This window comes from Urtica dioica, chromosome 5 (genome assembly GCF_054948205.1).
Source record: "Urtica dioica subsp. dioica isolate 48M chromosome 5, U.dioica_male_clone48M_v1_H2, whole genome shotgun sequence".
In the NCBI taxonomy this organism is placed as follows: domain Eukaryota; kingdom Viridiplantae; phylum Streptophyta; class Magnoliopsida; order Rosales; family Urticaceae; genus Urtica; species Urtica dioica.
Window position 1 is genome coordinate 7,071,601 of NC_142760.1, and position 12,759 is coordinate 7,084,359.

A 12,759-nucleotide genomic window follows, 5' to 3' on the forward strand; every position below is an offset into this window, starting at 1 on the left:
TTAAATTTCAGCATGACTTTAAACTATTCCTTATTGAAAGAAATTATGGATAATGAGATGAAGAACGGAGAGTGTGCCATCGACCACATGAAGTCGATGACCGATAGATTGAATCTGATCGGCTTCTTAGGCACTGAGATAAATAAAGCTACTCGAGTGGAGATTGTTCTTGAATCCCTCACCGAGGAGTATGCCGGCTTAAAAGAATACTTTCGTGGTTTCGGCCTAAAGTATGTCATGAAGATGTTCCAATTTGAACTTCTAGCCTGGCGTGATGGTTTAGTAAAGGACGGGTGCCTTTATAGATTGCTCTCTGCTGGTGTGGCAATCTCATCTCATTATTACTCTCCTATAAGACAACACATGGAGAATGTTCTCGCAGTGGGAGAGCCTTCGGTTATTTTCATCTCTGATGATGATGACGAAGTAGTAGACTTGTACCCAGAGTCTTGTGGAGGTATTGTCTCGTCCACACACATACATGTATTAGAAGCATTTTATGCTGTTGATTCATTCTCGTCCTGGATTGTAAATTCGGAGACTACTAATCATGTTTGTACATCTGTACATGTGTTTGATTCCTGGGAGGAACTGAATGGAAATGAACTATAGCTTAAAGTGAGGAACGGAGAGTCTGTCATGACTAAAGCTTTAGGAGTAGTTCGACTCCAATTTGTAAACAAATATTTGATACTTGATTCAATTTATTTTATTCTTGGTTTTTGTAGAAACCTTATATCAGTTTTTGAGTTACTAAAACATAAATAGTCTTTGTCAATGAATGAAAATGCTATTAGTATTTCTTATGATGGAAGAATTATATCTGATGCTCATTTGTACAATGGTTTATACATGATATCCCCTGAAAATAAATTTGCTTTTAATGTTGAGATGTTTAAGGTAGCTAAACCAACATCTAATAAAAGAATAAAGGTATTCAATGATGATGAAACATATTTATGACACTTAAGACTTGGTCACATTAATATAAACAGGCTAGAGAGGCTTTCAAGGCTTGGACCGTTGAAACACCTTAAAATGGGAACTCTACCTGTTTGTGAATCCTGCATTGAAGGGAAGATGACCAAGAGATCTTTCTCTGGCAAAGGACTAAGGGTCACTAAACATCTGAAACTAGTTTACTCTGACTTCTGTGGACCAATGAGTGAAGCTGCGAGAGGCGGTTATGAATACTTTGTCACTTTCACTGACGATTATTCTAGATATGGTTTCATTTACCTAATGCACCAAAAATTTGAAACTTTTGGCAAGTTCAAAGAATTTCGTGTTTGTGTTGAAAACCAATTTGGTAAAACTATTAAGACCTTTCGATCTGATCGGGGAGGCAAGTTCTTGGATAATGAGTTCATCGATTATTTTCTTAAACATGGGATTGTGTCGTAATTATCAGCTCCTGGTAACCCACAACAAAATGGTGTTGCTGAAAGGAGAAATAGAACTCTATTAGACATGGTTAGATCCATGATTTGCTATTCTTCACTCTCAACATCTTTCTGGGGATATGCTTTGCAAACTGCTGCATTTGTCTTGAACAATGTTCCTTCTAAATCGATATCCAAAACCCCATTGGAACTATGGAACGGAGCCAATCCTAGCTTGCGTCACTTTCCCATATGGGGTTGTCCCGCTCACGTCTTGAAAAAGAAGGCGAGAAAACTGGAACCCAAAACAAACTTATGTTCCTTTGTTGGTTATCGGAAGGGACTAGAGGTGGTATATTCTATGTTCCTATGGATAAGAAAACCTTCGTCTCTCCTCATGCTACTTTTCTTGAAGATGATTATGTTAAATCACATAAGCCTCGTAGTATAATAGTACTCGAGGAAACGATTAGATCAACCCCAAAGACTAATGTCTGAGAGGAACCATCTCCACCTACAACTGATGTGAGAGTGGGAGATGAAGAAGAAAACACAAATGTTGGTCCAAGTGCAACATTGCCTCGTCGTAGTGGGATGGTCTCTAGAGAGCCTGACCGATATCTTGGCTTTGAAGCAAACGTCGTTGCATTGGATGCGAGCGAAGACAACCCCGCATCATTTAAAGATGCAATGGTCGAATTGGACAAAGATAGCTAGAAGCCATGAATCAAGAGATATAGTGTACGCACTCAAACTCAGTCTGGACTCTTGTAGATGCACCCGAACTAATTAGACCGATTGGGTGCAAGTGGATCTATAAGAGAAAGAAAAGAGTTGATGGACAAGTCGAAACCTATAAGGCTAGACTTGTGGCTAAGAGTTTCACCCAAAGAGAAGGAATCGACTACGACGAAACCTTCTCTCATGTGGCCATGTTTAAATCCATCAGAGTTCTTCTGGCCATTGTCGCTCATTATGATTATGAGATATGGCAAATAGACGTAAAGACAGCATTCTTGAATGGCTATCTAGAAGAAGAAATCTATATGGCTCAATCAGACGGATTCATACAAAAAGATCAAGAGCACAAGGTTTGCAAGTTATTGAAGTCCATTTATGGACCTAAGCAAGCATCTAGATCCTGGAACCAAAGGTTTGATGAGGTTATCAAGACCTATGGTTTTGAACAAAACCTTTCTAAGCCTTGTGTTTACAAGTACTCAAAGGGAAAGGTAGTGGTTTTCTTAGTACTTTATGCGGACGATATCCTCCTTATAGGAAGTGATATTGAGATCATGTCTGACATAAAAGCATGGCTAACAAAGCCATTCCAAATGAAAGATTTGGGAAATGCAGCTTTTGTTCTTAGAATCCAAATCATTCATAATAGGAAGAACAAACTACTAGCTCTGTCTCAAGGTACTTATATTGATAAGGTACTTGCCCGCTTCTCGATGAAAAATACTCATGTCACATTGTTACCGATGCGCTCAGGGTTAGCTCTGTCTAAAGAGCAATGTCCTAAGACACCTCAAGAAGTGAAGGATATGAGTTGAGTTCCATATGCCTCTGAGGTTAGGAGTCTGTTGTATGCCATGTTGTGTACTAGACCCGAAATATGCTATGCAGTGGGAGTTATTAGTAGATACCAATCAAATCCTGGTCTTGATCATTGGATAGCTGTTAAGCATATCCTCAAATATCTTAAGAGAACTAGGGACATGATGCTTGTGTACACAAGTAATGACTTGGTGGTACAAGGATACACTGACTCTGATTTTCAAGCAGACCGTGACATGTTGAAGTCAACGCCTGGGTCAATGTTCACTCTCAATGGAGGGTCGATTGTTTGGAGAAGCGTTAAGGAATCTAGTATCGTGGACTCTACGATGGAAGCTGAATATATTGTAGGATCCGAGGCAGCCAAAGAGGCTGTTTGGCTTAAGAACTTCTTAGCCGAACTGGAGGTAGTTCCTGATATGAACGAGTCTGCGCAACTCCATTGTGATAACACTGGAGGGATTGCAAACTCGAAGGAACCTTGCAGCCATAAGAGAGGAAAGCATATAGAGCGAAAATACCACCTCATAATGGAGATAGTTCGAAGGGGAGACGTGGATGTCATGAAGATCTCGACGCTGGATAACATCGTGGATCCGAGGACTAAAGGGCTTCCTGAATGTGTGTTCTTGAAACACATAGAAGGGATGTGTCTTAGATATATGGCACATCATCTCTAGGTCAAAGTGGGAGGTTGTTAGGAATTCTTGCCCACGAGAAGATGCTTTTTTAAATTCTCGCTAAAATATTAATAAAATAAAGTTTTTGACATTCATAAGTTATTCGAATCAAAAACGTTATTTCTTATATATGATGATATATCAAACATTCATCAACCCATAGTCTCTGTATCGAACTGAGTTACATGCACGACATCTGAAATCATATATGTGGAACACAAGTGAAGGTTGATAACTTAGTGGAAGCATTCTACATTTGTGGTAAGTGTACGACCCAGACAAATCTTGCTTGTAGATGTCGTTTAAGGACCGTTACAACACACTAACCGAGGTCATAAATGATGGTCACATCGAGACTTGATCTAAATACTGAAGTGATCATGGACACTGGATTATGATATCGCACTCTCTGACTCATTCGCTAAAAGGCCACTATCATGCTAATCACAGGTTATGTCTTGGGAGCATTGCGGAACATGGTTAGAGTGGAAAGTAATTTACCGATATGGAATCTAGCTTTCCTGAAAGAAGGTAAATGTTCTCTCACCTAAGGGTTGATTCCGGAACCGATATATTGCGCGCACTTCTGAAGTTTGTACGTTCGGAAGAATCTTTTCCTGGGGAAGCAATAATGCTTACGGCTTATAGGTGTCAAGAAAAGTATAACATAATAATTGACTTTTCTCGACACAGGTTGAACCTAGAGGATCTTGATCACGAACTGACTATATCAGTGGACACTCGTCATGATGAGTAAATATAATTCTAGTACCAAGGAGGATTCAGTCTTGGCTTGCAAGGTGGAGTCTGACGAAGATTAGACAAATCGATGTAGAAAATAGAAAAGACTTTTTCGTCTTTTCATCGGATTACTTAAGCTTCTAATACTAGGTCCATAGTCCTCGATTCGGCTCTGATAAAGGCGGATAAGAAGTTTCGAATAATAATGTTTTCATTATCATAATCTCACTAGCTGTAATTGTGACTGACAACATCAATTCTGAAATATGCGTATTTGCATAATTAAATAATTATTTATGGTAGTATTTTTTATCAAGTAAATAATTAATCAACAACTTATTTGTTTATTGTTGGATCAAGTAGATAAATAATTAATAGGATTTTATGCAATTGGGCCTTGCACATATTGAGGTGCACGAATTCTTGAGGATCCCGGCACAAGATTTGCGCAAATTCCTCCTTGGCCGTGTTCCAAAAGTCGTCCATGCTATTATTGGTACTTACCAATATTTTCTCTTTAGTTGTTTAAATAAAAAGAGAGAGAAAAATATTTAAAAGGAAATAAGATATAGTCATTTATTCTCTCTCACGAATATTAGGTGAGAATAATATTTAAAAGGAAATAAGATATTGTCATTTATTCTCTCTAATGAATATTATGAGAGAATAATATTTAAAAAGAAATAAGATATTGTCATTTGTTCTCTCTCATGAATATTATGAGAGAATAATATTTAAAAGGAAATAAGATATTTCTTTTATTCTCTCATTAATAAATATTCTCTTTTTAACCAGGAAATAAAATCTCATAGATATTGATCTGATGGCTAAGAGAGAAAGTATGATTCATGAGATGAGATCCAAGGGCTAAGCTTTGATTCACTAGTGTGAACAAAATAAAAGGAAATAAAATATTTTGGAAACTACCAAGAATATATTTTTTTCACTACTATAAATAGGGGTTCATGAGAAGGCAACAAATACACTTTTGTGCTTTAGAATTTTTGACCAAGAGAGTCTCTCCCTTTCTCTCTCGGCCGACTCCCTCTCTCCCCTCTTGGAACTCCATGATTCCAATCCCATAAACATGGTACGATCTAAAAAATTCGTTGTAGATCGTAGTGAGATAAAGATTGTGATCACTCTTCTTTCTTATTCGTCTCGGAGATTACGTCTCAGAAGATTACGGTGTCATCACTGACGAGTTCAGAGCGTCGAGGAGCTAAAGCTTAAAGATAGCATTTTAAGATTGAAGATAGAGGAGTCAAAGCTTGAAGATTCAGTAGCTGATCCGAATCATGTAAGTATTACTGAATCTCTGAACCTAGCTCTTATTGGTTGCTTGACATTGCTTTCATGAATAATTAATTAGTAAATCTAGATCTTGTTAGATAACCATAATATTAGTTAGCTCTTGTTAGTATAATTAATATTTTCCGCACTTAATATGGTTATCAAGGTGCAATAATTACCAACACTTCTATCGTTGAGGGTCGGTTGATAATCAGTTCTTCCCTGACTTTTGATTTGTACCACAAGGCATTTTTTAGAGCGGCGATGGCTCTTGCGTTGTTGATCCCACTGACCTTGGTCATGATGGTCTTGAAGCAGGTCATGAAAGTAGGCAAAGATTCTCCTTGCTCATGTTGTATTCCCTAAAGGTCCGCATTCGAGGTTTCGATTTCTACGAACATCGAGTAGTGGTTAAGGACGGTGGTGGAGAGTTGTTTAAATTTATCAATCGAGTTTTCCTTGAACTTGGAGAACCATTCTAGAGCGGGTCTAGACATGTGTTCGATGATGAACCGACAATACCCATCCTTCTCATCGCTGTCGATATGTACTCTTCTCATTACTATTCTGAAGGGTACGTTATGTGTGCTTTTGGGTCCCCTGTGTTGTCAATGGTGCCCACAAGAAGAGTAGTAGTTTTTACTTATGTACATTTGATGTAATAAAGTCTCATGAAGACTCTTGCTTGTAACTGCTGAATCGTTAATAAAAGTTGAAACGTTCATTCATTCTCACTTGTCTGTTTGAAGCTTTATGTAATCTATAGTCTTTAGTCCTTAAACAAACCTAACAACATATGAAGAGACAAATGTAGATTTGCATCAACAAATTCTTCATGGTTTGCTTAAAACAATATATTCGCAATCTAAGGATCAAAGGACTATTGATCACAGTACGATTGTTAGGAGAATCTATGATGTCTGGTTATGGGACATTGAGAGTTGGAGACTATATAGTTCTTCTAGGTATCTTCTGAAGGTACTGAATTGACCAGTGCACTTCTAGAGACAGAATAATAACAAACCATTTAACCTCTTATGTCTTGAAGTCACTACGTATGAATTGCATCGTGCTTACCTCAATCCTGAAATGAGACATGTCATTTCATAGCTTACGTATTCTCATTTGAGAAAGTCAGAGTTCTAGATTCACTATGTGATATAGACAGGACCTATTGGTGAAGTACTAAGTTATGAAGATGTCATGCGTAACTTTGTGAAGATCTCATAGATATGGAATTCAGGTACAAGATTGTTGAAATGCAATGTATATCACCTCATGTTTTTCTCCTTGGAATGTGAATAAATGAACTGGCCAGTGTCCAAATTGAGTCATGACTCGTTTGGATGAATCAATGTTACTTGGTAGCTCCTCGTCAATACATTGTTTCTAACTTATTCACAAGCGACAAAGGAGTTGAGGAAATAACAGCTAGAAGGGTAAAATGATAATTTTTTAAATCCCGACTAGCTGATCCACTCATTACAATTAAGTTGAATTCTTGAGTAGAAAATAAATTCATTTGAACCGAGAGATTCTCAGTGTCAACTCTTTAGTGGAGTCAGTTGACATTAAGCTAAACTTGGAAAAGGTTTGTGAACTTTTGAGTCCAAGTATGTTAGCTAAAGCTTGGTTCATTTGGATCCATGAGGTCACTGTCACAAGTCATATCGAGTAGGATTAGTTAAACTAGAAGCTAAGTCAAAACAAGAACTAGACAGGTTTTACAAAAATTGTCTAAAGGGTATTTTTGTCTTTTTGGACATAGGACGAAATGAATATCAATAAATTTTTTGACATTATCATATGATGACAAATGAAATGTATCACTCGGCCATGATGAGATTTTTGGGCCTAGAGGATTAATTTCATTTCATGGAATTTTACTTGAAAATTCTCAATGGGTTTTTTCTTTTGTTGTCTGAACAAATGAAGAAACATCTAGAAGCTCCTTCTAGATGCATGTTGCTCGTCCAAATCAAAGAAAGAGAGAGACCAATTTTGTGCATTGATGTATGAAGATACTTGCCAAAAGAAAAAGAGGAAACAAATTTCCTCTATATGGAAATGAAGTGGGCGGCAAACACAAGGCAAGAGAGAAGCAAAACAAAAGAGAAAACAAATCCATGGTCTTCTAGAAGACTATATGGCCGTGTGACTTAAGAGGGAATATGGGCAATATTTGCTCATGAATATGTGATATTCTATAGAAGAGGAAACTACCTTGTTGAAGGTGATTCCTCTCATATAAATAGGGCCCTCATTCTCATTGTTTCTCATCCCATAGTTTTAGAGATTGAGAGCTTCTCTCTCTAGAACTCCTTGGCCGCCCCTCTCCCTCTCTCTCTCTCTAGCTCATTTCATTTTTGTTTTGGCACCTAGGTCCACATTTGACCTAGTGTTTTAGCTCTTCGACTCTAAGACTTGTTCTTGAGTCGTTGTGTTTAAAAGTGCCCACACACTTATTCCTCCTTACCTCGAGTGATTTATGTGATAGAAACTTTCGTGGTTACTCGAGTTCCCGAAGAACGAAGAAAGACGAGCTGCGTGGGGAGACGAGCGGTTCAACCTCCACAAGCTTCTCAACGATCAAGCTTCATAAAGGTTAGTAAACGTGTAATCGCTTTTAGATAGTTTTAATAATAACATGTGCTTGCTCTTTGTCTAGGTTAGTAAAAATCGTTTTTACTCGTTTAAAGAAAATTTTTATTTTCTGCCGCTTGCTAGAAGCGTTAAATCTTTTCTTAACCCTAGATCAATTCCAACACCCTGTCCCTTCATACAAGGGTAATTTCACCATTCCAGAGTTCCAGATTCTAGTTTGAGTAATTTTGTTTGTGAAAGAGGTTTGCAATGTCTCTTCGATTAATCTGTCTATTTCGGAGGCCGCGCTAGTCGCGTTATAGACACGGGAATTGACGGCCTTGAGCCCTTCTTCCACCACAGATCTTTTAAGCTCTTTGAGTTTGTCCGTCCTAGGATCGGCATCGCGACTGGGCGTGTGATCGATCATTATGAATTTTGATGGTCGAGAACTCGAGATTGTTGTTTGTCCAATGTTAGGGTTATGTTAGGTTGGAGTTGTGTTCGTGTTCCCAGCTCGCCGATTGGTGCCATCTTCTTCCGAGAAGGCTCTTGAGGGTCCGTCAAGGCCTCTAGGCTAGGACGAGCTCGGATCAGCCGCTTGGGCCTTAGATCGAGCCCTGGAATCGTAATGCTGGATTCCTGAGGGTGGAATTTGGAAACCTAGGGACGGAGCCATGGTGGTAGTTCCTCCATGGCTCGCGACCGAGGAGACAGATATTCCAGTGAAATTGAGTCGAATGCCCTGAGGCGGGGTCCCTCCATGTTACGGACCTTCATTTTCAATAGTATCACATGTGGCGGTTGTCCTGGCGCTAGCACCCGTCCTTTTGGTGGTTAGAGCCACGGTGGTTAGAGCCAACAAGTGATCGTCGTGTCGGCTGAACTTCTGGAGAAGGAGATACATGATGGATTTCAGGTCAGCGATGGTGGTTTCGTTCGAGTTTCATGTCAGAGAAGGATCGTTAGTCATTGCATCGGAATCGATATCTGTAGTTAGTAAATTCGATAGTTTCCATAGACGGTGCCAAACTGCCGAATTCGAAAGAACCGAAATCAAAACAGTCACAAAAAGATCGATTTATTGTAAGCAATAAGCCTCGAATTCACCTCAATGATGCTCGGATTCAAGAATTAGATATAAAAATAAAATAAAGCACGAGAATTGAGAATAAAATGACTTCCGAAATGGAAAGAGAGATTGTATTATATATTGAAGGTAGATAAAAGTAACGTACATTTCCTGATTGACATGTTTATTCATAGACAACAAAGAGATTTAAATTTAAGAAAGACAATGTGGCTATAGCCGCTTCTTTCCACTCTCCCGCTTGCTCCATGTCATTCTTGTGGTTGTGACTATACTCCTAGACTTGATCGAGTTTCCAGGCTCTCTTTGACCTCTCGTTCTCCCTTCTTGATTGTCTTGCCTTTTACCCAAGTGGGCCTTTAATCTAGACCCAAAATGAGCGCATGTGCTTCCTTTCAAAAAGAGGCCGGTGATTCCTCCATGGGCCCAACAAGGTCCATTAAGCTTAGGGATTTTAATCCAACCCCTAAGTTTAATAATATTTGTCTCAAATGCCTATAGTACTTTAAAGTTCCAAATTCATTCGTTCTTCTTTCTTCTTCTCTTTTATTTATTTTTCTTGCTCTAGATTATTGTTGAACATCGTTCATTTAAACATAGAATATACCTAAGGGGATTTTTATTTTAAGAAATAGAATCTGTAAATAAATGATAATATACTACTATTAAAAGATACAGATTCTATCAATGGTAGACTATCCACCAATCAAATAAGTTAACTGTCCATGAAAAGATTAAATGTGTAAATAATTATGGAAGAATTCAAGTGGCACGCCCATAATTATCTAACCACTTTACTCTTGAAAGGTAGACAAAAAACTAATACATGATACAAATTAGACCCAAACTCGATACAAGAGAAATTGCCTCTCTAAAGCATGGACCAATGAAAAGCTGAGACGTAAGATCGCCTTTGCTTCCTTGAAATAGGAATTTTCTAGAAGGTGTCGAAACCGTCGTGCCAAAACATGTGAAAATTACGAATGATAGTTTCAATGTCGATGCATCTCGAATAACGTGGGAGAGAAACATCGACATCTAATATGTATTGGTTTGGCTCAAGCGGCTTACTATTTTGGGCACAATGGTAGTTTTGCTATTTTGAAATTAACTAAAGGAAAAATAAGATTAATATATATATATATATATATATATATATATATATATATATATATGAGTTAAGGGATAATTGAATAACATCATTAGACTCTAGGATACGTATACTGTTTTTGAAAATCTCAAGGTATAGAATAAACTTGGGTTTGTGGAAGGAAATGCATTTCCATTTTTTGAGGCACGGAATTTCAGGTTTGACTGGAAGAAATTATTCATTCCAATGTTGACCGGAATTCCACTGGGTTTTGAAATGGAATTTCCATTCCAGGTATATGAAAATGAATTTATTTCCGTCATAATTTTTTTTGGGCACAAGTTAGAGCCGTTGGATTTGTAACTGCCACAAATCCAACGGCTCATAATTTAAAAAATATAAAAAATAAAACTTAGACCAACTCCACCTGATAACACCATTTTCTACTCTATTTTACAGTACATGTCACATCAAACACTACCTCATCTCCAACCGAACTCTATTTTTTACACCAAATTGAAATATTAATTTTATACTCAACTTTCTCTTATTTATTTCTATACCCTTATATTTATTTAATATCTTTCAATTATACCACTTATTCATTATTTAATAATAAAGTATTACTCCATAAAATTATTCAAAATACAAATTAACACAAAGTAAACTTAATATTTATTAAACACAAAATACAATACAAAACAAATAACATAAAATAAAATAAAAAGTACAATTACACATTCGAATTAGAATATCCCTCCCACAAATGGTCGATCAATGCATTTCGAAGCGCGATATGTGCATCTCTGTCTCTTATTTTTCTGTAGAGAGTGAAAAACTCTTGAAATCGTGTATCATCATTCTCCTCTAATTCAACCCTCAATTGTGGCGTTTCTCTGTTAACTTCAATGGGCACGCTAAGATCACGCTCATCCTCTATTATCATGTTATGCATAATTATGCACGTAGTCATTATATCTTTTAAGACATCTTTTCTCCAAAATCTTGATGGTCCCGCCACAATTGCAAACCGTTCTTGGAGAACTCCAAATGCACGTTCTACGTCTTTTCTACAGGATTCTTGCCTCATTGCAAAATACTGTTTTTGGGGCCACGGGGTTCTCGAATAGTTTTAACAATAGTAGACCATTTTGGATATATATTATCAGCCAAATAATAACCCATATTATACTCATTTCCCTGTATGACATAATGAGCGGGAGGAGCAATACCTTGAGTGAGATTGGAAAATAGGTGAGAAGACTCTAACACGTTGATGTCATTGTTGCTTCCCGGCATGCCAAAATAAGCGTGCCATATCCAAAGATCATAATCAGCCACAGCTTCTAGAATAATTGTAGATTTTCCGCTACGACCTGTGTATTGTCCGGCCCACGCGGTAGGACAATTTTTCCATTTCCAATGCATACAATCCAAACTGCCCAACATTCCTGGAAAGCCACATTGTTGACCTATATGGAGAAGTCTAGCAACGTCATTAGGAGTTGGTGATCTTAAATATTGCTCAGAAAATACCTCCACCATTGCTCGGCAAAACCTCTTCAAGCTTTCAATTGTTGTCGACTCTGCTATTTTGCAGTACTCGTCTGTGGCATCTGCTGGAAGACCATAGGCCAGCATCCGAAATAGAGCAGTTATTTTTTGAAGTGGTGACAACCCAAGTCTGCCAGCGCGATCCACCCGTTGTACAAAATAGTTGTCGTGACTTTTAACGGCATCCACTATTCGTATGAATAAAGAGCGAGACATTCGATACCTCCGACGGAACTGTTGGAATTGATCTAGGGTTTAAGAAAAAGATTAAACGCTTCGGGAAGCGGCAGAATTTAAAAAAATTTCTTTACAAGTAAAAACAGTTTTTACTAACCTAGACAAAGAGCAAGTACATGTAATTAAAAAAACTAATATGAGCTAGAAGTTTACTAACCTTTCTTGAAGCTTGAACTTTGAAGAAGCTTTTGGAAAGTTTGCAACGCTCGTCTCCCCTCGCAGCACGTCTCTCTTTCTTTCCTCGGCACCTCGAGCAACCACGAAAGTTTCTATCACTAAATCACTCGAAAAGAAGGAATCAGTGAGTGGGCACTTTTAAACACTACGACTTAAGAACGAGTCTCGAAGTCGCAGAGCTAAACACTAGGTCGAGTGAGGACCTAGGTGCCAAGACAAGAAAAAATCGAAAATAAACTAGAGAGAGAGAGAGAGGATTTTCGGCCACAAGTTCTAGAGAGAGAGTCTCTCAAATCTCTTAAACTTGGATGAATGAATTGTGAAGAAAAGGGGCTCCTATTTATAGGAGAGGTCTCACCTTCTATAAGGTAG

General features: G+C 37.9%; 1 protein-coding gene across 1 annotated transcript; it reads right to left on the minus strand.

Moving 5' to 3' along the window:
* Window positions 1-11,152: 11,152 nt before the first annotated feature.
* LOC149395046 (uncharacterized) lies at window positions 11,153-12,060 on the minus strand. The gene is made up of 2 exons (XM_089614192.1): window positions 11,652-12,060; window positions 11,153-11,355 (listed from the first exon to the last, which is right to left on the minus strand). Exons 1-2 carry the CDS (start codon window positions 12,058-12,060, stop codon window positions 11,153-11,155), a joined length of 612 nt encoding a protein of 203 aa, XP_089470318.1.
* Between the last annotated feature and the right edge of the window lie 699 nt (window positions 12,061-12,759).

What these genes read in the sequence shown, in the direction of transcription:
- LOC149395046 (XM_089614192.1), bottom strand. Translation starts at nt 12,060, where the DNA reads ATGCTGGCCTATGGTCTTCCAGCAGATGCCACAGACGAGTACTGCAAA. An exon ending in ATTTTCCAATCTCACTCAAG is followed by an intron (nt 11,356 to 11,651) that starts GTATTGCTCCTC and finishes ACATGATAATAG; the next exon opens with AGGATGAGCGTGATCTTAGC.